Source organism: Lygodium microphyllum, chromosome 2 (assembly GCF_053477565.2).
Source record: "Lygodium microphyllum isolate KBCC chromosome 2, Lygodium_microphyllum_v1.1.10, whole genome shotgun sequence".
NCBI classification, from domain to species: domain Eukaryota; kingdom Viridiplantae; phylum Streptophyta; class Polypodiopsida; order Schizaeales; family Lygodiaceae; genus Lygodium; species Lygodium microphyllum.
Window position 1 is genome coordinate 127,438,267 of NC_141136.1, and position 26,223 is coordinate 127,464,489.

The 26,223-nt window shown below is 41.9% G+C and overlaps 3 protein-coding genes across 3 annotated transcripts; all 3 read left to right on the top strand.

The window, feature by feature from the left end:
• Positions 1-521: 521 nt before the first annotated feature.
• LOC148040298 (pentatricopeptide repeat-containing protein At4g18520, chloroplastic-like) lies at positions 522-983 on the top strand. Its single transcript, XM_087663607.1, has one exon. It carries the CDS (start codon positions 522-524, stop codon positions 981-983), a length of 462 nt encoding a protein of 153 aa, XP_087519733.1.
• On the top strand, positions 983-16,654 carry LOC148040299 (pentatricopeptide repeat-containing protein At5g27110-like). The gene is made up of 4 exons (XM_087663619.1): positions 983-1,200; positions 1,294-2,018; positions 2,657-2,915; positions 16,432-16,654. Exons 1-4 carry the CDS (start codon positions 983-985, stop codon positions 16,652-16,654), a joined length of 1,425 nt encoding a protein of 474 aa, XP_087519745.1.
• A 15-nt stretch (positions 16,655-16,669) lies between these two features.
• Positions 16,670-17,948, top strand: LOC148040300 (pentatricopeptide repeat-containing protein At4g18520, chloroplastic-like). The gene is made up of 3 exons (XM_087663632.1): positions 16,670-17,033; positions 17,226-17,623; positions 17,760-17,948. The coding sequence occupies exons 1-3, from the start codon at positions 16,670-16,672 to the stop codon at positions 17,946-17,948; spliced, it is 951 nt and encodes a 316-aa protein (XP_087519758.1).
• Positions 17,949-26,223: the final 8,275 nt, after the last annotated feature.

Here is a 26,223-nt window from a genome sequence, read left to right on the forward strand (position 1 = left end):
CCAACATGTATAAAACTCCCCCTAGGGCTGCGAAGGGGGACTTCTTCCCCCTCCCCCATCGCAAGGAAAAAAGCAGCATGCTGGCACAATGAGAGAGAGAGAGAGAGAGAGAGAGAGAGAGAGAGAGAGAGAGAGAGAGAGGGGTAGGAAGAGAGAGGGTGATAGAGAGGGAAAGAGAGAGGGAGGGTAAGAGAGAGAGGGGAGGAATATTCCATGGTTCTTCCTTCTCTTCCCCTCCTTAGAGGGTGTCCACACGTGTTCTTTCCTTCCTCATTGGCCGTTGTCGTATTGCTGCGCATCCGAGGTGTCAAATCCACCAAAAGTTGTGTGTGTGTGACATTTGTTACTTTGTACATATTTAGTTGTTGTGTTTACATTTTTGTTCTGCGTGGGCAGTATAGGGAGAGAAGGCTCTCCATTAGTATGATATTATGCAGCATGAGGGCATTGTGCCAAACAAGTTCATAGTGACATGTGTTCTAAAAGCTTGTAATAGCATTGGGGCCGTAAGGCATGGTAGAATGATACCTGATCAGATAATCAGTATAGAATCTGATTTTGATGTAGAAGTAGGAAATGCACTCATTGATATGTACTCCAAACATGGAGAACCTGTTGAAGCATATGAAGTGTTCAATGAGCTGGCAAATTCAAATGTAGTATCGTTGAATGCAATCATTGTAGGATATGCAAATCGTGGCCTTAACAAGGAAGTGCAGAGGTGTTTTCAGCAAATGCAACTGGAAGGCACATCTCTTGATTCTGTGACTTTCATTTGCAGCTCAAAAGCGTGTGGCACGACAGGAGCTTTACATACAGGCCATAGTGTGCATGCCGAAATAACAAAAAGGGGATTGGAAATAGAGAATTATGTGGGATACACTCTGGTTGATATGTATAGCAAATGCAGTTCTGTAGAGCAGAAATACACAAAGTTTTTGATGGTCTGCAAGTTCAAGACACAATTTTATGGGCTTCATTGATGGCAGGGTACATTGAACTTGGGCTTCCTGAGGAAGCAAGGAATTATTTCCAGCTGATGCGGCTGAGAGGCATGTGCCCTGATTCTGGCATATATGTTTGCAGTTTGAAGGCTTGTGGTATCTTAGGAGATTCAGAAATGGGCCAAGGCATGCACTCCGAACTAATCAAAAGCGGGCTTGAGAGGGATGCCAATGTAGGCAACACAATCATGGATATGTATATGAAATGTGGGTTTCTAGCAGATGCATGGCAAGTGTTTGATCAATTTTTAGTTTGAGATGGAGTCACATGGAATGTTCTCATTTCAAGATTTTCTGAACTTGATCTTGGCGAGGAGATCCTGAATTTTTATCATCAAATGCAACAGGAAGGTATGTCTGCTGATGCTATTACATTTGCTTGTACTGTGAAAGCTTGTGCTTCCTCTGGTGATATAAAAACAGGCCAGATATTACATACTGAGGTAGTTACTAAGGGGCTGGAGAGAGTCCTTCATGTGGGCAGTACGCTGGTGGATATGCACAGCAAAGCTAGATTGCTTACAGAAGCTCATAAGGTGTTTAAAGCCCTTCTAGATCGAAACACAGTTTCTTTGAATGCACTAGTAGTAGGCTATGCTGAACATGGGTTTGGAGAGGAAGTGGTGAACTGTGTGAAGAAGATGCAACTAGAAGGATTTTCTCCAGATGCTGTGGATGAAACAGCTGATTGTGCTGAAGATCATCAACCAAATGCTGTAATATATAGTCAGCTGGTAATGGCACTATGTCCAGCTGGTAGGGCAGAGCTTGCGAGGAATACGTGCATTGAGGCTCACCAACTACAGTTGTCTCTATCACGCGCACCATATGTTGCTGTGATGGAAGCCTGTAATGTCCATGAAATTCAATATGATTTGGAGAAGATGGGTGCTAGCTTTCTGTCTCAGTCACCCATCAACTTTGCATCTGATGTTGTGAAGCCAGATTCTGAGACTGTAGAAGAAGACTTGTCTTCAGTTCAGTCTCAGAGTTTGACATATCTGAACAGTGACTGTATGTATGCGTACATTGGCTTACTTACCATACTAATGACTATATTGGATTCAACAATGTCAATGCAGAATTCACAGTTTCAAGATTTTTATAATCCATTATATTGACTGAGCTGAAGGAGCGTGCTTTTGTGTTACGGAATGCACAGGGAAGGAGCAAATTAGCCGCCTATTTCGGGAAAAAGCAGAAAGAAAGGGGACTTTGGAGAGCTTCGAATAAAAAAAAAGACGAGGCAGCAGAAATAGGGGAAAGGAGGAAGCCGATGATATCTGCGGAAATGCATATGAGAAAGAAGATCAAATACTGGGGGGGGAGAAGTTTTTTGGTTCCTTTTCTGATCATGAGGTGACTGGGTTCGGCACCGTCTCCTAGTTGTAGGCGAGTAACCCCTGTTATAACGCCTTGAAGATGGGGACCGACTCCTGTACCTCTTTGATGAAGAAGATCTACTTCTATACCTGTAACGTTTTGGAGTGGTAGACCGACTCCTCCGATGTTTCTTGAACGAGGGTGAACGACTTCTATGCCTGCTGCTAGTATGTAGATCAGGAGACCTGCTTCTGCGATCAGGAAGGCTGCTTTTAGCATAGAAAGCCATTCTTTTTGGACAAGAAAATCATCTCAAAGATCTCATTCAGTCGGCCAAGTGCTTGAAAACATCAAGGTCAATGATGCGGAGGTTCGGCATTTAGACGACGAACAGTGCTCTTCTTCTACAGTTAAAGAAGACATTTTCAATTCTGTGGTGACAGAAGAGTTGTCAGGTGCACTAGTGATCAGATTTGTTACAGTACCGCTAACAGATAAAGTGGGCACTCTTCCTAACCAAGAACTTGCTTCAGGGATTGAAAAAATTATCAAATATGGGCTGATCAGAGATGCTCCATTCTTTGAATGGTAGGAGAAAAACATGAAAGCATTACTAGCAAGGCACATCAAAAGAAAAGAAAAGAAAAAATCTTATTGTGACAAATTCAACTGTTGCATCTTTATACTAGGACAAGGTTACTGTTGCTGTTAAACATGGAGGTGCCCATTTTCATGGTTGAGCATGTCATCTTGATGGAGAGTAGTATAAAGATATGGACACTTTGATGAAAGTGTTTGATAAAGCCATAGAAACACGTATGGACAGAAGAGGAATGAAAAACAGAGCATGAGAGAGGCTGTTATTGATAAGGAAGAACCACATGGAGAGAGAGGGAGAAGACCGCTGCGTCTCTTCGTGAGAGAGAGAGAAAGAGAGAGGCAGACTTTATTGACTGTGTTCTGAGATTGCCTTGTGGCTGCCAAAATTATGTGATTCAGAGTTTGTCTTTGATGAGGACTTGTCTAACCTCCCTTGCTACTGGATTGACTTTGGTGAAGTGCAGCTATTACTGCACATTTTAAGAAGCTGGAGGCCTGAACTAGTTGATGATGAGACCAATCTCTGACATTGGGTCATCTCGCACTTGCATTGGTACAAACATTTGATATTTTCAGGTCTGTTTGCCACATTCAAGAGACCAAAGGCTTGAACAAGTTGATTATAGGGCCATTATCTGAAATTGAGCTTTCAAATTGAATCGTGATCTTGCTTGATTGATCTTCTATCTTGGAATTTCTCAAGAACCTCTGTGGTTGCAACTTTGCTTTCGAAAACCCTTCGACATCTTTGGTGAACCCGACGTGAAAGCGTCGCATAAATTTCAGGATGGGAGATACTTTAGCATCAGTTTCAGCCTCTTCTACAATTCCTACTTTGTCATCTACTTCAGCTCCATCATTGACTGCTGCTGATTCAAGTACTTCAACGGATGATTTAAAGCAGATTTTGCAGAATATGTCTATGTATATGCAGCTTCAAAATCAACAGATGCAATTGTATATGCATCAGCAGCAGCAGTTGCATCAACAATAGTTGTCTCAGCAAAGGCAACTATATTCGAAGCAGGAGAATGCAATCAGTGCGACTAAGGTGATTGAAGGCCGTAATGTTTTGGCTTATTTGATGATGTATGAGATCAAGATGGGATTTTTTGGAGTACCAGCTGGACTTATAAGTATTTCCTTCGTCTTGCCACACCCGCCTTGAGGGCAAAAGTGACTGATCTTTTTGTTCAAAATTCGCATTGGCAAGATTTTAAGAAGGCCTTGAAAGAAGAGTATTTCCTTGAGGACTTTGGGATGGCTACACGGCGGTCACTCCGAGAGTGGGTCTACATGCCAAACAAAGGTCTAGCTGCTTCAGAGTTGATACGAGAATTTGAAGAGAGGTATAGTCAGCTTGATGCCATTGAACAAAGAGCATTGGATGTTGAGAAAGTTGAGCTTTTCTTGCAAGCTGCAGATCCTGCTCTTCAGGAAGAATTAGGAGAGCTTCTTGAGGATCGCACGAAGCCTATGGGTCTTAAAACGGATTGGCAAGATGCCTAGGATGCAGTCTCGACTTTGACCAAGAGGAGGATATGGAAGACCCGCCTACAGAATGGATCTATGACACCGACGCCATCTTCTGCTCCTATACCTGCTTCTATCCCTGTCATTTCTTCTCTTCCTCAGCCAGTTTCTTAGCCTATGCCAGTGCCTACTGTTTCTAATCCTCCTATTCCTCCTGTTCCAAGACCGATGCCGGCTCCTTCTACTCCAAAACCATCCGCTTTGTCGGTGCCTTCCTCTCTTGATGATATAATCAAAGGCATAACGGATTTGACACTGGAGTCAATTAAAGCAGAATTGGTGGGAAAATTGAAAGAGCAGTTTTCTTCGACTGTGCCTACTATTCCTTCTAGTGCTCCTACTGCACCTAAGAGTGCTCCTAGTGCACCTAGGAGAGATCGAAGATGTATTTGGTGTGATAGTACAGACCATCAGCATTGCAGGGATTGTGAATCTTTTTAGGATGCAAGGAGGAAGAATTTGGTATTTTGGGGACAAGATGGTAAGATCTGGTTGACTGAAACAGGAGCTCCTCTTGCTACCAATTTTGGGAAAGGCGGAATGAAGAAATTAGTGGATGACATGGCTGCGTGTAATTCTTATGTGGCAGCTAGAGGAGATGCTTCTGCATATGGAGTCCAGATTGAGAAAGGATCAGAGAATCAATCAGCATTATGGACTTATGCTATGGAGACGGCAAACAAGGGAAAAATTCAGCAGATTGTTTTGACTAGTGCAGGTTCTAGCATCAGATCTGAGACAGGTTGGGATTCGCATGTTGACACGTACACTATTTATGCCTACTTGGCTAAGTCTCAGGGAGCAAATGTACTTGTTGAGGAGAAGCGTAAGAGGGATGAAGAGAATCCAAATGCAGCTAAAAAGACTAGAGGGGGTGAGTTTGTTACTCCACCTTACTGTAGGACTATCTTTGAGGCCAGGGCCAGAACGACAGATGGAAGATGCTCAAAAGAAAGAAAAGAGGCAAGAGCCTAGAGAGAGAAAGCAGCCAGGGTTTAGATTGATGTCTGATATTGAGACATCTACGGACATGAAGAAAATTTTTAATGACAAGATACTTGGCAGTGAGGTGACTTTTACTATTTTTGTAACGTGTCCGCTAGAATCATTCCTGGACATGTCTTAGCAGTCCATCGGGAAGGATGTCTAGAAAGCTCCGCCCGGCACTCCCATGGAATGTTACGGGACTTGCGATCTAGGTCTTCCCGCGTCTGCCACGTAGCGGAAGTATCCTGGCCGTTCCCACTTAGGATCGACCTGAATTTGGGTTTTCCTGTTTGGTCATTAGCTAGCAGCAACTAGCGTCAGCCCCGATCGAACTACTTTACGTAGAAACGCCCGATCCGAAGCGGATTCACACTGCACTTGGTTCAAGGAGAATGGGAAACGAGAGGGATGCAAGGCTCGACCTCTCTGCCACAAGGCATAGTCCCATTCCGTTCCCCTAAAACAACGCGAATCGGGTAATAGTTAATTCTAAGTCATCGTTCTCGTTACTTGTTTCGGTGTTGACGATCCTCCTCTGTTCGTTGAAGACTTTGAGAAAAGTTTCCGGCTAACCGGGACCACCCCTCCGTAGGACGGACCCATGGTCCATCCTCCGCACTTTCCTCAGTTTGTTTTAGTTATGTAATTACCTACCACATTAGTTTGACATATAACAAACAGCTTCCTTGATTAACCCTGTTATGCACCGGTTCCTTCACGTAATCTTATCACAGGACATAAAGAAAACAATGTCAAACAACTCCTTTATTATCATTATATCCTTTTATCTTTGAAATACAAGGAGTTCCCGCCCGTAGGCGTATTCATAATCCGCCCGAAGGCTATCCAGTAATCCACCAGGGATCACTATTCCAAGTTTCCGCCTGTAGACTAGTACGCGGGCCTCGAGATCCAATCCCGAGTCACGTTAGTCTCTTGTGCAGGGCCGGGAAGGCGAGGGATTTACAGCCAGAGCCCCCCCTGGCACCCAAGCGTCCTCCTGCTCCAAGCAGAACTCAACGGAGAGACCTCTCATGGCGGGTTCGGTCCACGTTCCCGGCGGGGTTCACAACCCCCTTGGTTAGGGTCAGGCAGGCAGTCGGGGGTAACTGAAGCTGCCTCTCAGGCACCAACCTGAAGCTTTAGATATATTTTCATCCTTTAGTTCATTGAGCAAACAATGCAAACAGTCCTTTCTAAACTGTTACAAGCACAATCAATTTCAATGGTCGTTTAGCTGGCAAACTGTTAAGGAGTGACTCCTTTTCTCCGAATGCAACCCGCATTCGATCCGGAATCAATTGCAACTTGGTAAGATTCCTATCATTCTTGGGTTAGGGTCATACCCTACCAATACCTTAGGTCTTGTTGTGGTAGATTCCAGCGACCATGTCGCTTTAGTTTATTGTCTGGTCATTTGCTTCAAGGCAAATACCTAACTTTCCTTTTCCTTGGCAATTATTCCCCAAGAAAAGTGAGTAACAGGATGATTACTCATCCTCTTGTAAGTTAAATTCTTTCAATAACTTGCCAACCTCATTTCGAGAGATGATAAAACTCTCTGGTGGGCAAATCTCAAGTTTATACAAAGTTGCAGCTTTTTGCACATGTATTGCATCTAATTCCACGGGATCATTCCATTGCTTAGTGTTTTCCGTTCACGGAATTTACCCCAGCCGAGTAACAGGGTTTTAGGGTATCCTCTAAATCATTCCTAATTAGGTTGGTCCATGGTTCTAGAAATATGCAACTCCGTCGGAGTTTCGTCATGATCCTTAGGATAAAACCTTAGATCATTCCATGCATGAACATCCCATTGCTTCGACACTTTGCGAACGTGTGTAGGATCTTTAGAATCACGGTTTTTGTCTAAAGCTAGGTCAAATTGCACTAAACCCTAGTTAACACTTAGGATTCCTATCATATCGACTCAATCATGTCCATACGAATCCTTGTGGTTTAGATTACTTAGTCAATTCAATTATGCTTGTCTTGCGACAAGGATGATCCTTCTCAAGGGTGATAATCTAAATCTAACGGGGAGCAATAGATACAATTCCACCAACACGCGTAAACATGTGATTTATTGCCTTTACGCATCACATGGCCCATGATAACTTTATCTTTCTTTGGTGCACGATAATCTGGCTACTAACCTTGCCTAGGACCTACTAGGTCTTACATCAATAGTCGTACCTACAACCTTGTTGTCTACACTTTGGCATCTTATGCTTTGACTCCTAATTGCGGCTCTTAATGAATGACATTTTACACTTGACGACTACGCAATACACAACATTCTCCTAGCTACGAAGTAGTCAATGGAACTCATACAAAACTAGTGTTAATTTATTCCATCTTACAAGCTATTTGCAAGTCCATACGTTCACTTTAGTGCTCTATTATTTCTTTCCGGATGATACCTTAAGGTGCTAACCTTTTCCTATGAAATCATTACGAGAAGTATGTTGCCTAATGTGCGGCACACACTTATTCCTTCCATGTCTATGACGAAAGAGAATGCATTTATAAATTCCATTTCTTTGCCTAATTTTAGACTCATTACTTTGATAATGCACCAAAAAAAAACTACATGCCACTAGCCTTCTACTCGTTCAAATTCATGACATAATTCAATCTTACCTAATGTTTCAGGAGATGCTTTGTCCCATGTATTTCTTTCCAATTTCCGTATGCATTAAAATTAAGTGAAAAAAATGCAATTCCTTTTATGAGCTAAGCGCGCCTAATCATGCGAGAATAACTCGAAGGAACCTGGACTTGAGGAGTCGGGGAGATGTCCACTTGTACATTCGGAGATGAGCCTTCCGCGGTCGCACCTTGCGATCTTTTCGGGGCCATCGTAGTCGTAAATTCGACTTCCGATTTGCCTTTGGGATCTACGGAGTGACGGGTCTCGGAATGCGGCCTTCCGACTTTTGCCTTTATCCTTGTAGGCGGAAGATTTCTTTACGCGATGTTGCTTGTGGCAAAAGCTTTAGGAGTCTTTCAAGAAACTCGAATCGGCACGGAATTTAATCTCGATCGGCTTGCGGCTTTAAAAATCTATCTGCGAAATCCTTGTCGATGGGTCTCGTGGGGTCTTTATGGTCCTCACCTCCTCCTCTTCAAAGTTCCGGGGAGGGTATGAAAAGATATTCTTGGCAAAGTGGTGGGAAGGGCCTTTGGGAAGGGACCTTTGGAAAGATGGTGGGAAGGGGGCTTAAGGAGGCCCCCCCCTTAGAAGCTTCTAAAGAAGCTTCTGCTTCCACAGAAGCACGTGGGGGAAGGGGGGTCGTGATCCACGTGGCGGGGCGGCCTGAGCTGGCCGTGGTCAGGGCGGCAGGGGTGGCGGTTCGTGGCGTGGCTGGCGGACCAGCAGCTGGCGGCAGCGCGGCAGCTCCCGTTCGTTGGCGGCGACCTCCACCTCCACGGCCTGTCGTCTCCTTCAGCTCTTCTCCCACAGCACCTCCCTTTCTCTCCCTCTCTCACAGGCCTCCCTTCTCTCCTTCTCTAGCACACCCCCTTGATGGGGGGTGTTTATATAGGAATGGGGGTGGGGAAGAGGGTCTCCACCCACGTGGAGAACTTCCTCATGCAATCCCTCACTTGGCCATCCCCCCTCCACACTCCCTCTCCTCTAGCCATGCATCGGCTGGGGGAAGGGGTAATAGTAAAAAAAATTTGCCTTAATTTAATTAAATTGTCCCTCCCAAGAGGGTGTTTTTGCGGGTCTTGCGGTTTTGATCTCCCGGTCTTGATTTACCAAAGCGGAGGATCCCATTTCATGCGCGCTGGTCACACATTACACTGTCAATAATTTCAATGCAAGAGATACCCTTTGCACAAGGTTTACACGGTGTGCGCAAGGTTAATATTTACGGTACGGATACGCGGAAATATTACATTCTCTCCCCCTTAGAGGAATCGAGATGTCCTCATCTCGAGATAAACTGGGGATATTGAAGATTGAGAGAGCTTTCATCCATCCAGGTAGCATCCTCTTCGGGGTAATCTTTCCACTGGACGAGGCATTCTCTCAAGGTTCTGGATCTCAACTGTCTCTCCCTGACCGTGGCCAATACCTTGACGGTGTCCCTCACTAAGCTTGGGACATTCCCTTCTGAAGTGACCGAGTTCATTGCAGTGGAAACATCGGATGTTTCGGCCATTACCGTGAGTAGGAACAAAGTTGTTGACGTTATTTGTCCTTGCTTTCTTTCTTTGTCCTTGATTGTGGCCTTGAACTCTCTTAACCTGGGGTCTGAATGCTCCTCCGCTTGGGTCGCTATAAGACCAATTCTTAATACTCCTTGGTTTAGCTTGTACTTCCTGAATTATAGGTGCTGCTCGAATGAGTGCATCCTGAAGATCTGATGGTCTCATAGATTCGAGACGAGTATTTACAGGTGGATTTAAGCCTGCGCAAAATTTGGACACCTGCTGTGTCGTGTCCATTCGTGGCGCATACTTTAAGAGTGAGACAAACTTAGAGTAGTATGCGTCAAGCGTGAGTCCTAACTGTTTTAGCTCATAAAACTCATTCATTTTCTGAGTACGATATGCGGGTGGCAAATATCTCCCTTGCACGGCTTGCTTTAACTTCTCCTAGGTAACGGACCCCTCTGAAATCCCTTGATCCCTGCACCATTGTTTCCACCATAGTCTGGCTTCACCGGTGAGTTTTAATTTGGCGAGCATGGCCTGATTAGCAGGTGCAGTGCTAGCGGCTTCGAAGTAGTCCTCCATAGATTCAATCCAAATCTCAGCGTCTGATTGGACGAATCTGCCTCTCCCGTCAAACTCAGGTGGCTTTATCTGTTTGAGGAGGAACTTCTTCTCCTGGATCACAGTCGTACTTGCCGTAGGGGGTGAATTTGGAACTTATACCTGGGGTTGCGCCTGGCGTAAAAAGTTTTCTTAACATTATTATATGATAATTGACATTAGCTTATCTTTAGTTCAGCTAATTCGTAACTCATGAAGCAACTTGACTTTTTGCAACAACCCTGATGCACAATCGGATAGTGATAAAAAGAAGTCATTATTTATATTTATATGGCGTAGCCTCATACAAGATCTCGAGTGATGATAATCCAATCATTACATTTAGTTTGGGGAGAACAACATTGTATTGGATTTGTCTACAGGAACTGTGTAATAGTAGGGTTTTGGGTCATGAATCTTTAAGAATCGATAATTCATCGGAAGTTCAGGATATCCTTTCCGCTGGAACCCATACTTCCCATGGCGGCCCAATACCTTAATTCTATCAGCCGGAATTACACGGGTTACTTCCTCATATACATATGAGTTTAATTCAACTCTACGACCTCGAATATGCAAAGTCGAATTCACGTGAGCTTCCACAAAAATGAACAGCTTCACGACTTTCAAATCTTCCAACCACTTGATCCTTTTCAAATTGGTCTGTAGATAAGCGAACCGGTGGGCAGCTATGTAATAGATTCCTGAAGATCCAGTCCATCTTCGCTCTATATATAGCGGTGATGGATTATAAATTTGCTCCAAGATGTTCATCATTTCAATTCTCTGCCTATAATGTGGAGAATGCATTGCAGTCATGAACATAATCTGGAACACCAAAAACTTATTCCACGCCTCGTAATTCTGCAAGACAGTATTGAAGATGAGAATATGTTTGGACAGGAACAATTTCTTTACTTCATCTTTCAATGAAATTTTTATGAAAACAATTCCATTGTAAGTCGGCTCTGATACCAACTGTAACGTGTCCACTAGAATCCTCTAGGACACGTCTTAGCAGTCCATCGGAAAGGTTGTCTAGAAAACTCCACCCGGCACTCCCACGGAATGTTGCGGGTTTTGCAATCTAGGACTTTCCGCGTCTGCCACGTAACGGAAGCGTCCTGGCCGTTCCCACTAGGATCGACTGGAATTGTTTGGTCATTGTACTAACAGCGACTAGCTTCAGACCTGGCGTTTCTACGTAAAGTAGTTCGATCAGGTCTGACGCTAGTCGCTGTTAGTACAATGACCAAACAATTCCAGTCGATCCTAGTGGGAACGGCCAGGACGCTTCCGTTACGTGGCAGACGCGGAAAGTCCTAGATTGCAAAACCCGCAACATTCCGTGGGAGTGCCGGGTGGAGTTTTCTAGACAACCTTTCCGATGGACTGCTAAGACGTGTCCTAGAGGATTCTAGTGGACACGTTACAATTTTTGAGATTTTGGGCATCTCGAAAAGAGAGTTTCAATATCAGTTCCAAGAAGTCCTGAAGAGGAAAAGACATGCATTGCCTACTACTGATACACAAGGAGTTTTGATTGGGGAGTTGGATGAGGATGAGGATGAGGTTATGGTTGAGAATGCTTCTATTTTTCCACAGATAGAGAAGAGGGTTTAGCCTATGCATTATGCTGAAACTGATGAGCTTATCTTGATACCCCATAGTCACTTTTCGCGGAGTCATTGGGCTAGGGCAACTACAGAAACGATGGTAAAAATTGGAGAGAAACAGGTGCCTTGTGTTGTTTTGGTGGATCATGGTTCAGAGATTAATCTCATAGTTCGTGGAGTTCATGAAAGTAATAGATGGCCTATGGATGTAGAGCATGGGTGGCGTATGAGAGCCGCCAACAACACTGCAGGTGATTTGTATGCTGCCTGTCCTAGTGTCAGGGTTTCTATTGGAGATGTAGAGGAGGATTTCCATTTCTTTGTGCAAGACTCATGCTCTTATCCCATAATTCTTGGACAACCATTCATCACAAAGATGCGCATGGAGACAAAAGTAATGGATGATGGATCTGTTTATGTACGGATTCGCAGTAAAGATGGTATGAGAGCAGTTTAGTTTATGACTGTGTGTGTGAACCATGTTAGGAAAAGGGATACTCTTAGAGATGCACCTTTGCCCACTGTGAGGGATTCGGGTTTTCATCAGGTACCGTTGTTTCGTGAGACCATGGTGGTACAGAGCAGAGGAGATTGGAGTTCTCGCCTCCTGGCAGCAGTGTTTTCTCCTCCAGTTTTGTTGGAATTTCAGCAAACAGTTCGATGAGTTATCAAGAGACTTCTAAGTTGCCTAGAGCTTCCAGGCAGTACATATGCAGGAAGGAGAAAAATTTGAAAAATGCAAGTATTTTAGAGGATGATGAGCATATAGATGGGATGTATGAAAGTATGATTTGTGCATATACGATGACAAAGATGAAAAATATGCTGAAAATTGATATGCAGAGTTGTCACAGTCATATATCAGTGCAATCCTTGGACATGTTTCATGAAATTGCAGATTTTGTGTCACAGATAGAGTCAGAGGTTGAGGTGACTCAGCAAAAAGTGTTGAGTGTTGAAGAAATTCAGCAAACAGAGTTTCTGGCTGATTATGATTAGCCTACAGAGACACAGAGGGCTGATAACTTTCAGCCAACAGAGTTTACTGCTGAAATATTTCAGCATCCAGAGTTTAGGGCTGTTCCTATGCAGTTCATAGAGCAGAGGGTTGAGGATATTTAGCCACTAGAGTGCAGAATTGCAAATTTACAACAAGATTTGAGTAATGTAGAGGATCATAACACGAAATACAAGACTGTGGATAAGAAGGTGAAGCCAGTAGTTATACCGCTTCCACCTGACAGTGATCAGCAAATAGAGAGGGCTGCCAAATAGCCAATTTTGAGGAATCCAGAGCATATAGGCCATAAATTTTCAGCAGAGACTCTTGCTGAATTAAAAATTGGAAATGGTGATTTCTTGCTACCCACAGAGAAGCAATGCTTTCAGGAGATGCTTGAGCGACATGGAAGGGGGTTTGCTTTTTCCCCGCATGAGATTGGATGTGTGAATCCGGATATTGTTGCTCCTATGGTGATCTTTACTATTCCTCACATTCCATGGAACCTCCGACCTATTCCAGTGCCTAAGGCACACCTGCCAAAGCTAATTGACTTGTTGAATGAGAAAATCATGATAGGAATCCTAGAGCCGTCATCCGCACCATACTCAAATAGGTGGTTTATGGTTCCAAAGAAGAATGGTACTCTCCAATTTATACAGGACATGCAGCCAGTAAACAGAGTTACTATCAGGAATGTTGGTATAGGTCCAGTTGTGGATGAGTTTGCAGAAGCATTTGCTGGACGCGCCATCTATTCTTTAGGTGATTTGTATTCGGGATATGATTAGTTTCAGCTGGCTTTGGAAAGCAGGGACATAACCACTATGACAACTCCTATTGGGCTTGTCAGGATGTGTACCTTGCCTCAAGGTGCCACTAATTCTGTTGCGCATATGATGAATTCCATGCATAAGGTCCTTCGTGATTATATACCTCAGCTTACCATGCCTTTCTTGGATGATGTGCCCATTAAGGGGTGTGCAGAAGAAGAGAAGAATGAGAGTTTAAATGAGCAGGGATGCAGATATTTTGTGGCTGATCATATTTCAGCTTGTGAAAAGATTTTGGCCAGGTTAGAAGAAGTGAACTTGACACTATCAGGGCAAAAATATGTTTTTGGAGTAAATGAGGTTATCATTGTTGGACATATGTGTGGATATTATGGCAGGAAACCCTCACGTGAGAAGGTGGATGCTATAGGCAAGATTATGGAGTATTGTTCTACCACTTCAGAGGTACGGAGATTCATTGGAGCTTGTGTGTTTTATATGATTTGGATACCCCATTTTGCACACATAGCAGATTGTTTATATCAGCTGCTTCGAAAGGGGCAGAAATTTTATTGGGATGAGAGTCACACTAGAGCCATGCGGAAATTGAAGAAGTTATTGCAAATTGCTCCTACTCTCAGGAAAGCAGATTATAATTGCGGAAGGCCTATTGTATTGACAGTTGACACTAGTCCAATTGGCATAGGTTGGGCTGTGGGTCAAGATGATGCAGATGGAAATAGGTATGCTATTCAGTTTGGGGCGAAAGTCCTAAACGAGAGATAGAGGATGTATTCGCAAATCAAGAGGGAATTACTGGGAATTGTTACGGCTCTCAAATGTGACAAGGAGTACTTTATTGGAGCCTCAGTTGTGGTAGAGACAGATTGCTTGCCATTGATAGGTATGATTACAAGTTGTTCTACTCCAGATATAGCTATGCTGAGATGGATTGCATACGTCAAGTCATTAAATCCAGAATTTAAACACATAGCAGGGAAGGATAATCCAGTGGCGGATATGCTGTCTAGAGCTAGATATGATGATGAGGAGACACTACTTGCAGAAGAGGATGATGCAAAAATTTCAGCCGCTATGGTTGATCATGTTTGCCATGTCTATGATATTGTGGCTTTCATAGAAGAACTCTATGTTGGAGATTGGTTGCAGATTGGCAAGTACCTTAGTACACTAAGCAAAAGAGATGAATGGACAGATGAAGAGTTCAAGAAGATTAGAAGAAAAGCCTATGGCTATTTTCTCAAGGACGGATTTCTTTGGAAGCACCCGAAGAAAAGAGGTGGATTACCCTTGCGGGTTGTCTGAGATAAAGGGACACAGTTACACGTGATGAGGGAGTTTCATGAGAGTCCTTGGGCTAGTCATAGAGGAGTGTGGGCTACTTATGATAAAATCAAGGAGAAATATTGGTGGAAAGGCATGTATAGAGATGTTTCTCACTTTGTAGAGACTTGCAGAGACTGCCAGATGTATTCGGTAGTGCGTCATCGAGATGAGCTTCATCCGACCTATCCGCTATGCATTCATTATAAGTGGGTAGTTGACTTGGTTACTATGCCTATGGGTCTATGGCAGATGAGATATATTGTTTTGGCTAGAGAGGATCTTACCAATCATGTTGAGGGTAGACCTTTGAGAACGAAGACCACTAGTGCAGTGTGTAAGTTCTTATTGGAAGAAATTTTCTGCAGGTATGGCTGTGTGGGTAAGGTCACTGCAGATCGCAGTGAATTGGATGCGGATGAAGCTAGGGAGTTTTTCTCTCAACTAGGAATCAAGTTGGCTCTAACCACATCATACAATCCAGAGGGAAATGGGAAGAGTGAAAGAGGGCATCTGCCGATAGTGAAAGCATTAGCCAAAGCATGCAGAGGACGGATTGGAGAATGGACGAGACTTCTACCATTTGCTTTGTGGGCTGATCGTACGACTCACAGTGTTACCACAACATATATGCCCACAGAGTTGATGTATGGTCAGAAACCAGTTGTGCCGACTGAGACTTGTGCTTTGACTTGGTCAGTATTACCTTTGCAGGAGGATTTGACGAGAGAGGAGCTCTTAGCTCTTCGGATCCGGCAGTTGGAGAGAAGACCAGAGGATATTCAGCTAGCTATTGACAGGTTGAAGGTTGCTAGACTTAGAAATAAGGACAGGTTTGACAGCATGCATCGCTTGCGGCCTAGAGCAATAGAAGAGGGAGACTGGGTATTAGTATTTGATAGCAGCCTTGAAAATCGATATACTGCACTTCGGAAGATGGTGAAAAGATGGTTTGGGCCGTAGACATGTCTTTGAAAATGCAACATATGAGTTGAAAAAATTGGATGGGACAATGCTTAGAGTGCGTATTGCAGGGAAAAGAATCAAGATTTTCAAGAAAAGAGATGATGAGGATTATGCATTGGAAGAATTTGCAAGAGAAGAGCAACGAGAAGAAACTCCAGTAGAAGAGACAGATGATATGATAGATAATCTTGCTGAAATACCGGAAATACACAATGAAGAGATTGATCTATTCGTGGATCTTGACGACAATGATCATGGGTAGTTGGCCCATCCGGAGGATGCGCAGGATTAGAGCGGGTGGATATCGTATTGCTGCGCATCCGAGGTGTGAAATCCACCAAAAAATTGTGTGTGTGTGACATTTGTTACTTTGTACATATTTAGTTGTTGTGTTTACATTTTTGTTATGCGTGGGAAGTATAGGGAGAGAAGACTCTCCATTAGTATGATATTATGCAGCATTAGGGCCCTGTTCCAAACAAGTTCATATTGACATGTGTTCTAAAAGCTTGTAACAGCATTGGGGCCGTAAGGAATGGTAGAATGATACGTGATCAGATAATCAGGATAGAATCCAATTTTTATGTAGAAGTAGGAAATGCACTCATTGATATGTCCTCCAAACATGGAGAACTTGCTGAAGCATATGAAGTGTTCAATGAGCTGACAAATTCAAATGTAGTGTTGTGGAATGCAATCATTGCAGGATATGCAAATCGTGGCCTTAACAAGGAAGTATAGAGGTGTTTTTAGCAAATGCAGCTGGAAGGCACGTCTCCTGATTCTGTGACTTTCGTTTATAGCTCAAAAGCGTGTGGCACAGCAGGAGCTTTACATATAGGCCATTGTGTGCATGCCAAAATAACAAAAAGGGGATTGGAAACAGAGAATTATGTGGGAAACACTCTGGTTGATATGTATAGCAAATGCAGTGCTGTAGCAGAAATACACAAAGTTTTTGATGGTCTGCAAGTTCAAGACACAATTTTATGGGCTTCATTGATGGCAGGGTACACTGAACTTGGGCTTGCTGAGGAAGCAAGGAATTATTTCCAGCTGATGCGGCTGAGAGGCATGTGCCCTGATTTTGGCATATATGTTTGCAGTTTGAAGGCTTGTGGTATCTTAGGAGATTCATAAATGGGCCAAGGCATGCACTCCGAACTAATCAAAAGGGGGCTTGAGAGGGATGCCAATGTAGGCAACACAATCATGGATATGTATATGAAATGTGGGTTTCTAGCAGATGCATGACAAGTGTTTGATCAATTGTTAGTTCGAGATGGAGTCACATGGAATGTTCTCATTTCAGGATTTTCTGAACTTGATCTTGGCGAGGAGATCCTGAAATTTTATCATCAAATGCAACAAGAAGGTACGTATGCTCCTGATGCTATCACATTTGCTTGTACTGTGAAAGCTTGTGCTTCCTCTGGTGATATAAAAATAGGCCAGATATTACATAATGAGGTAGTTACTAAGGGGTTGGAGAGAGTCCTTCATGTGGGCAGTACGCTGGTCGATATGTACAGCAAAGCTGGCTTGCTTACACAAGCTCAGAAGGTGTTTAAAGCCCTTCCAGATCGAAACACAATTTCTTTGAATGCACTAGTAGTGGGCTATGCTGAACATGGTTTTGGAGAGGAAGTGGTGAACTGTGTGAAGAAGATGCAACTAGAAGGAGTTTCTCCAGATGCTGTGGATGAAACAGTTGATTGCTGAAGGTCATCAACCAAATGCTGTAACATACAGTCAGCTGGTAATGGCATTATGTCGAGCCAGTAGGGTAGAGCTTACGAGGAATACGTGCATTGAGGCTCACCAACTACAGTTGTCTCTATCACAGGCATCATATGTCGCTGTGATGGAAGCTTGTAATGTCCATGAAATTCAATATGATTTGGAAGAGATAGGAGCTAGCTTTCTGTCTCAATCACCCATCAACTTTGCATCTGATGTTGTGAAGCCAGATTCTGAGACTGTAGAAGAAGACTTGTCTTTAGTTCAGTCAGAGCTTGACATATCTGAACAGTGAATGTATGTATGCATACATTGTCTTACTTACCATACTGATGACTATATTGGATTCGACAATGTCAATGCAGAATTCACAGTTTCAAGATTTTTATAATCCATTATACTGACTGAGCTGAAGGAGCGTGCTTTTGTGTTACGGAATGCACAGGGAAGGAGCAAATTAGCCGCCTATTTCGGGAAAAAGCAGAAAGAAAGGGGACTTTGGAGAGCTTCGAATAAAAAAAAAGACGAGGCAGCAGAAATAGGGGAAAGGAGGAAGCCGATGATATCTGCGGAAATGCATATGAGAAAGAAGATCAAATACTGGGGGGGGAGAAGTTTTTTGGTTCCTTTTCTGATCATGAGGTGACTGGGTTCGGCACCGTCTCCTAGTTGTAGGCGAGTAACCCTTGTTATAGTGCCTTGAAGATGGGGACCGACTCCTGTACCTCTTTGATGAAGAATATCTACTTCTATAACTGTGACGTTTTGGAGTGGTAGACCGACTCCTCCGATGTTTCTTGAACGAGGGTGAACGACTTCTATGCCTGCTGCTAGTATGTAGATCAGGAGACCTGCTTCTGCGATCAGGAAGGCTTCTTTTAGCGTAGAAAGCCATTCTTTTTGGACAAGAAAATCATCTCAAAGATCTCATTCAGTCGGCCAAGTGCTTGAAAACATCAAGGTCAATGATGCGGAGGTTCGGCATTTAGACGACGAACAGTGCTCTTCTTCTACAGTTAAAGAAGACATTTTCAATTCTGTGGTGGCAGAAGAGTTGTCAGGTGCACTAGTGATCAGATTTGTTACAGTACCGCTAACAGATAAAGTGGGCACTCTTCCTAACCGAGAACTTGCTTCAGGGATTGAAAAAATTATCAAATATGGGCTGATCAGAGATGCTCCATTCTTTGAATGGTAGGAGAAAAACATGAAAGCATTACTAGCAAGGCACATCAAAAGAAAAGAAAAGAAAAAATCTTATTGTGACAAATTCAACTGTTGCATCTTTATACTAGGACAAGGTTACTGTTGCTGTTAAACATGGAGGTGCCCATTTTCATGGTTGAGCATGTCATCTTGATGGAGAGTAGTATAAAGATATGGACACTTTGATGAAAGTGTTTGATAAAGCCATAGAAACACGTATGGACAGAAGAGGAATGAAAAACAGAGCATGAGAGAGGCTGTTATTGATAAGGAAGAACCACATGGAGAGAGAGGGAGAAGACCGCTGCGTCTCTTCGTGAGAGAGAGAGAAAGAGAGAGGTAGACTTTATTGACTGTGTTCTGAGATTGCCTTGTGGCTGCTATGTGATTCAAAGTTTGTCTTTGATGAGGACTTGTCTAACCTCCCTTGCTACTGGATTGACTTTGGTGAAGTGCAGCTAGTACTGCACATTTCAAGAAGCTAAAGGCCTGAACTAGTTGATGATGAGACCAATCTCTGACATTGGGTCATCTCGCACTTGCATTGTTACAAACATTTGATATTTTCAGGTCTGTTTGCCACATTCAAGAGACCAAAGGCTTGAACAAGTTGATTATAGGGCCATTATCTGAAATTGAGCTTTCAAATTGAATCGTGATCTTGCTTGATTGATCTTCTATCTTGGAATTTCTCAAGAACCTCTGTGGTTGCGACTTTGCTTTCGAAAACCCTTCGACACCGTAAGCCTATACCTTTTTTGCAATTTTGTTCTCCACCCCGCAAGCTCAACTTTTCCCCAATTGGCCCCCAGTCATCGAGTACAAGGCGCGGAGATCTAGTGCGATTCACGTCTAAGGGAGACTAAGATCGAGAATGGCCCCCAAGAAAAAAATGTGGTGCGTGGATGGCAATCCCTCAAACAGCAATGAAGCCTCAGGTACATTAGATGCCACACGATAATAGGTTAACTAAAATGATAAAGTTCATCTCAAATATTCAAGGATAAAGTTTGTGAAAGTGCTTGTATAAAGGGAAGCTAAGTGCCCCTAATTTCTATACGACAAATCCATGCATAGCACAAGCACCATATAAGACTCTTAAGTATTAAGCATCAATAAGTCTTCGATTAGTCTTCATCTAGGACAATATTGTTTAGGGTTTGCAAGGTTACCCTAAGGGTTATGCACATAGACAGTACATGCATGGGAAGATCATATGAAACTTGCAATGATGGTAAACAATTTGATCTTGCATTAAACACTTGCATCCATCCTATGAAGTGTTCACATTAAATATCAGTTAAAGGGTTTACCTTGTGCTGCCAAACCATGAATTCATTACAACTTGTATAATAAATTTGGGAATTACTTTATATTAGAAGATATCCTTGCATCGTTAAAAATTTGTCTCATATTCCTTGCCTTGGGAGAAAGGAAGATAAGGTCAAGAATACGTTTTGTAGAACTCCAATGAATAGTGGAAGGGGAAGAAAGATATTGTCCCAAAAAGTTAGCTGCAAATAAAATATCTGGTCTTGTGTTTAAACCAATAAATTGAAGACAACCAACAAGATTAGCAAAAGATTGATGAATGGCTGATTCTTCATTGCGTGTTGTAGATGTACCCTTGGTAGAGCTCGAAAGAATGGGAGTGTTGGCAGAGTGCGCATTTGTCAACCCAAACTTCTTAACAATATCATTAATAAACTTTGTCTGGCGAAGAAGAAGAACGCCTTGTTGTCGGTGTCGTTGAACTTGAATACCCAAACAAGAATGTATCTCACCAAGATCCACCATTTCAAATGCAGTCAACAAAAGCTTCTTCATAGCATCCAAGAAAGGATTATTTGACACAAAAATAGTATCATCAACATATAGAGCAAGAATAATAAAACATTTGTCCTCCCTTTTGATGTAAAGATTTGGGTCAGCAAAACATGTAACAAAACCTTTAGATGTGAGAAACTGATCAATCTTAATATACCAAGCACGAGAGGCTTGCTTCAATCCATATAATGCACGATGAAGCTGGCATACAAGTTGCTCCTTTCCTGCAATCATAAAACCTTCAGGTTGCTCCATATAGATTTCTTCTTCAAGATCTCCATTGAGAAAAGCCGCTTTAACATCCATTTGGTGAATTTCTAGATCAAATAGTGTTGCAAAAGCCAAAATCATACGAACAGTTGTGGAGCGCACAACAGGAGAAAATGTTTATTGATAATCTACTCCTGCAATCTGCGAGTAACCTTTTGCAACAAGTCATGCTTTGAACTTATCAAATGAGCCATCAGCTTTGGTCTTGGTTTTATAAACCCATTTACATTTGATAGGAACACGATTTGGGGGGAGTTCAGTAAGAATCCATGTACCTTTGGAGATTAGAGAATTGTACTCAGCTTGCATAGCTTCTTGCCATTGATCCCTTTGAGAAGAATTGATAGCTTCCATATACGATATTGGATCCTCTTGGACAAACATAGCATCATCAAAGACATCATATTCAATAGAATAGAATCCATGCTCTATCTCAATAGGAAGATTGACATAGATCTTCAAATTTTCATCAATCTTCTTTGGAGGTGAATGAGGTTTATGATCATCAGAATTAGTAGACTCACAAAGCAAGTAAGGAAATGCACTAAGCAAAGACTGTGTATCATCTGAAACATTTGACGACCATGTGCCACCCATAGTCTTCTCATCAAATATAGCATCACGACTAATGATAACCTTTTGAGTAGAAGGATCATAAAATTTGTAACCTTTGGAATGATCTGAATAACCAAGAAAAATAACCTTCAAACCTGGAGGATCCAACTTATGTCGAGTGTCCTTGGGCACATGAATATAAGCAATGCAGCCAAATGTGCGAAAGTGAGAGATTGAAGGTGTCTTCCCTGTCCAGATTGTTATAGGAATTTTACCAGCAGGTGCAGTTGTTGGAAGATGATTTTGAATAAAAACGGCTGTTAGAAGTGGTTCAGTCCAAAACTTTCGAGACAAACCAGAGTGTATAAGCATGCAACGTATAGCATTAAGAATAGTGCGATTTTTGCGCTTAGCAGCACCATTTTGCTGAGGAGAATAAGGAACTGTAAACTCATGATGAATACCTTGATCCTTATAGAAGTCATCAAATAGATTCGATACATATTCACCGCCATTGTCATTGCGAAGCGTCTTTATAGAGAATCCAGTTTGAAGCTCCATACTTATCTTGTATTGTTTAAATATAGATAAAGCCTCAGACTTATGTCGAAGAAGATAGACACGTGTGTACCGTGAGAAATCATCAATGAAAGTTATAAAATATCGATATTGAGACTTTGAAGCAGGAAAAGGACCGCAAATATCGGTATGAACCAAATCCAAGAGAGCACAGGAATGTGATGAAGTAGAAGTGTGGAAAGGTGAACGATGGTGTTTTCCAAGTGCACAGTACTCACATATTCCCATACATGGATGAGATTTAAGATCCATACCTTGCACAAGACCATGACGATGAAGATAAAGAATTTTGGCAAAATCGGAGTGTGCAAATTGTTGATGCCATAATTTGCAATCTGCATCTCCAAGGGCAGTAACAACATTTGCAACTGTATCGTTCAATGATAGCTCAAATAGATTACCATGTCGAGGAGCCACTGCTATAGTATGTCCATCTTTCTCTATACGACATTGATTATGATCAAAGCCAATAAACAAACCAAGATCAACTAGACGAGCAACAGAAAGAAGATTTCTTAGCAAATCTGGAACATGACGAACTCCTCTTAATATTTTAGTGGATGAAATAGTCCCCAGATATAAATCACCCACTCCTTTGACTTGACAAGTTGTATCATCCGCAAGGTAAACAAACTTCTTGATAGGAAGAGAATGATAATTGTGAAGCCACTGCGATTGGTATGTCATGTTTCTAGTGGCACATGAATAAATGATGAATAGAGAACCATCATGAACATGAAGTACCTTTTCTGAAGAGATATCATGATGGACGAAATTGAGCTCCTGATGAGTATGATCATCATCAGTTGTAGTTTGTTGAACAATATAAGCTCGAGAACGTTCTTCATCATATCTATGTTTATAACAACGACGAGATGGATGATCTGTATGTGCACAATAATCACAAGGAGGAAAACTTTTGGACAAGCGAGGTTGCTTTGTAGTAACTCCATGCTTCTCATCATATTGACATGCCCAGCAATCAGAAGCCACATGGCCTTTCTTATCACAATAAGAACAATGTTTGTTAGGATAAGAAAGACGAGAAGATTTACTACCTTGATTAGAGCGTCCACCCTACTGAAAAAGTGAAGTGGGATGCTTGCGAGCAACAAAAGCAACATCAAAATCCCTTTGTTCGCGAGTGACCAAAATAGCAGCAGATTTTTCCAAATGATGCTCATGACGTTGAGAATATTCAATAAGAGAGATACATGCTTTGTCAAAGTGGATATCATCCTTGCTAGACAAAATAGTGATTATATTGTCATATAAAGGATCTTTGATGGCATGAAGAAGTTGAGTAACAATCAGATTTTTAGCAACAGGAGCGCCGGTAGCACCAAGCTGATTGATAATGTCTTTAAAAGCCTCGATATGAGAGTGCATAGAAGTACCAACCTTATATTGAAGATTCTTCAAACAAGTTTGGAGATATAAAATTTCGGTGACCGATTTCTTCTCAAACGTTGAGATAAGATACTCCCAAACAGCATGAGAGGTTTCCAGATGAAAGACATCCAACATAAGTGATTCAGGAAGTGCGGAAAATATATAACAACGAGCCGCTTTGTCACGACGAATCCAATTAGTATGATCAATTTTCCATTGTTCAAATAACGGGCCATCAGTAATCAGAAAATTGTTATTCATCACATCAGTAGGTTGAACTGGGCAAGACAGGTTGCCCAAAACAATATCAAATAATTCGTCACCTTTAAGAATTAGCATCATCTTTGCTTTCCACCAAGGAAAGCCTTGTCCTTGGAAGAAGGGAGCTGAACGTTGGCCAGGCGGATATCTGTTAACAATTACGCAATTGGCCATGCCTGTATGTCAAGAGAAAACAAATAAGATAAGATCACAAAATCTACAAACCATGATCAAGACGAGGGTAGTTGAGACGCATGACAATCAAAATAGAGAGATGCATGTAAGAATGACGAAAAGTATTGAGTGACTAAAAAGAAAGCCCGAAATAGAGAGACGTAACGTGCAAGACGAGATGACGCGTATAAGAAAAGTGCTATTTCGGCCGAGCAAAGAACGTGAACGATAATAAAACATCGCTAAAAATAGCAAGATGTTTGCTTGTCGTAATCAATGTCATTAACGAAGATGAGTGATTAACGAACGGTAATTAGGGATTAACGAACTGTAATTAGAATTACAGTTTTAAATAAAGCATCACAGATTCGAGTAGAATTGTTGTCTTAAATCCTGAACTGTCATAACTTTTGATCCAGAACTCCGATTGACAAGCGGTTTTGACAGGATTCGAGAGCATGACGAGAGCTAATACTTCTAATTTGGACAAGTTCTAATACTTCTAATTTGAAAAAATTCATGTATCAAATCATCACTTGTGCAAAGAATTCAATCAAGTATAAACAACTTATCCTCCTTGTTGTTGCTACGCATCCATAGCTCTAATACGATGTTGAGAGAGAGAGAGAGAGAGAGTACGAGAGACATACACAAGACATGCTCCCAAAGAATAATTCATATTGATGTAGAGTTAGTATATATTGGTGAGACCCAAGTCAAGTGAGCGATTATATATATAGTTGTAACATGTTTGTGGCGTTGGAAGATCCTATTATAGATAAAGGATGAAAAATCTGGTTCCATGTGATTTGGACCAGGTACTTCTGTAGGGAAGAAGGGATAAATAATTTCTCCTATATGGGCAGGAGACAAAGATTAACTAGAAAATAAGTTAATGAACTTGTTTGTCAAAAGGATGGTTTGCTCTGTTTTCCTTTCAGTGCTATAAGTTATGCAAACAAACCCTATTCCTTAAAAGGCTTAATTAAGGAAGTTGGTTTTAAATGTCATACATAAATGTGATAAGACCTAATTAAACAACTAAAGAATTCCTATTGAGGGAAGCCGGTAGGCGAAATCCTTGATGGGTCCGTCCTACAGCAAGGTGGTCCCAGAGAACTAAGAGGCTTCTCACAAGGTTTTATCGTCTTTTGACACTTAGATATTGAACACTGATTCATGCCATTTTAGGGGACTGGAATGGGACTGGCCCTAGGGGTAGAGAGGTTGAGTGGCACATCCTTCTCACTTCCCATTCTCTTTGAACCAAGTGTTACTTGGATCTACTTCTGCTTGGGTATCTCTGCGTAAAGTAGAATGTCCAGGACCCAACGGTAGAATGCTATCAAGAGACCTTGATCACTAGGGACCCAGATTTCAGGTCGATCCTAGTGGGTTCGTTGTGAACGTTCCATTGCGAGGCGGACTCGAGAAAACCTAGGCAATAAACCTCGTAACATTCCATGGGAGTTTTGGGCGGCGTCGCTTAGAATCGTCTCTCGATGGACCGCTAGACATGTGTCTGGACAACTGATAGGCGGGCACGTTACATTGCAATTGAGCAAGCATCTTAATGATAGTTTTGGTTTACAAAGCTTATGATGAAACTATAAATGTTACATCATCAATTATCTTTCAATGTTTACTAATAAAGTTTCTTTCATGGAAGAAAATGTTTTTGTTTCACGTGTGTGTATGTGAGATATATTTTGTGTGTGTGTGTGATAGTTGTGGTTTACAAATTAGTTGATGAAGCTAAAACATGTCACATGTCCAAATCTATTCCAATGTTTATTATAAAGTTTATTTCATGGACAAAAAATCTTTGTGTGACTTATGTTGAGAGAGAGAGAGATAGAGAGAGAGAGAGAGAGTTGCGTATGTGTATGTGCCACTATATATGCATTTCATATGCATAAGGACTCAAGATAATAGACACTTTGAAATTATTAGAATCTCAAACTATCCATGAATTATTTTTTAATGTGACAAGTCTCAATCATTGATGGCAGATATGTAAGCAACTACCTTGGTGATTTAATCCCAATCATAAATCATTTTATTAACTCTACATTGTATGCATTCAATTCTTGAAGTTTGTGACATACTATTCTACATTATTTTGTAGGCAATTCTAATGTGTGATCATACGCTTCAATATTCTACTCCTCCTAAGTGGTGCTTATTGACTAATTCCCTCTTGAGGCTTGTTATTGAAATATCTATTAAAACCTCAATGATTTGGTAAACATTATAATTTTAGGTAAAATGAGTGAGTTTGGCCCAAGTTATCTCTCCTAATAAAT

Coding starts and splice junctions, on each gene's coding strand:
- LOC148040299 (XM_087663619.1), top strand. CDS start 983: ATGGCAGGGTACATTGAACTTGGGCTTCCTGAGGAAGCAAGGAATTAT. Junction 2,019..2,656: donor GACATATCTGAACAGTGACT/GTATGTATGCGT, acceptor GATCTCATTCAG/TCGGCCAAGTGCTTGAAAAC. Junction 2,916..16,431: donor GATGCTCCATTCTTTGAATG/GTAGGAGAAAAA, acceptor AGCTTGTAACAG/CATTGGGGCCGTAAGGAATG.
- LOC148040298 (XM_087663607.1), top strand. CDS start 522: ATGATACCTGATCAGATAATCAGTATAGAATCTGATTTTGATGTAGAA.
- LOC148040300 (XM_087663632.1), top strand. CDS start 16,670: ATGCAGCTGGAAGGCACGTCTCCTGATTCTGTGACTTTCGTTTATAGC. Junction 17,034..17,225: donor TTGCAGTTTGAAGGCTTGTG/GTATCTTAGGAG, acceptor TTCTCATTTCAG/GATTTTCTGAACTTGATCTT. Junction 17,624..17,759: donor CAGATGCTGTGGATGAAACA/GTTGATTGCTGA, acceptor TCTCTATCACAG/GCATCATATGTCGCTGTGAT.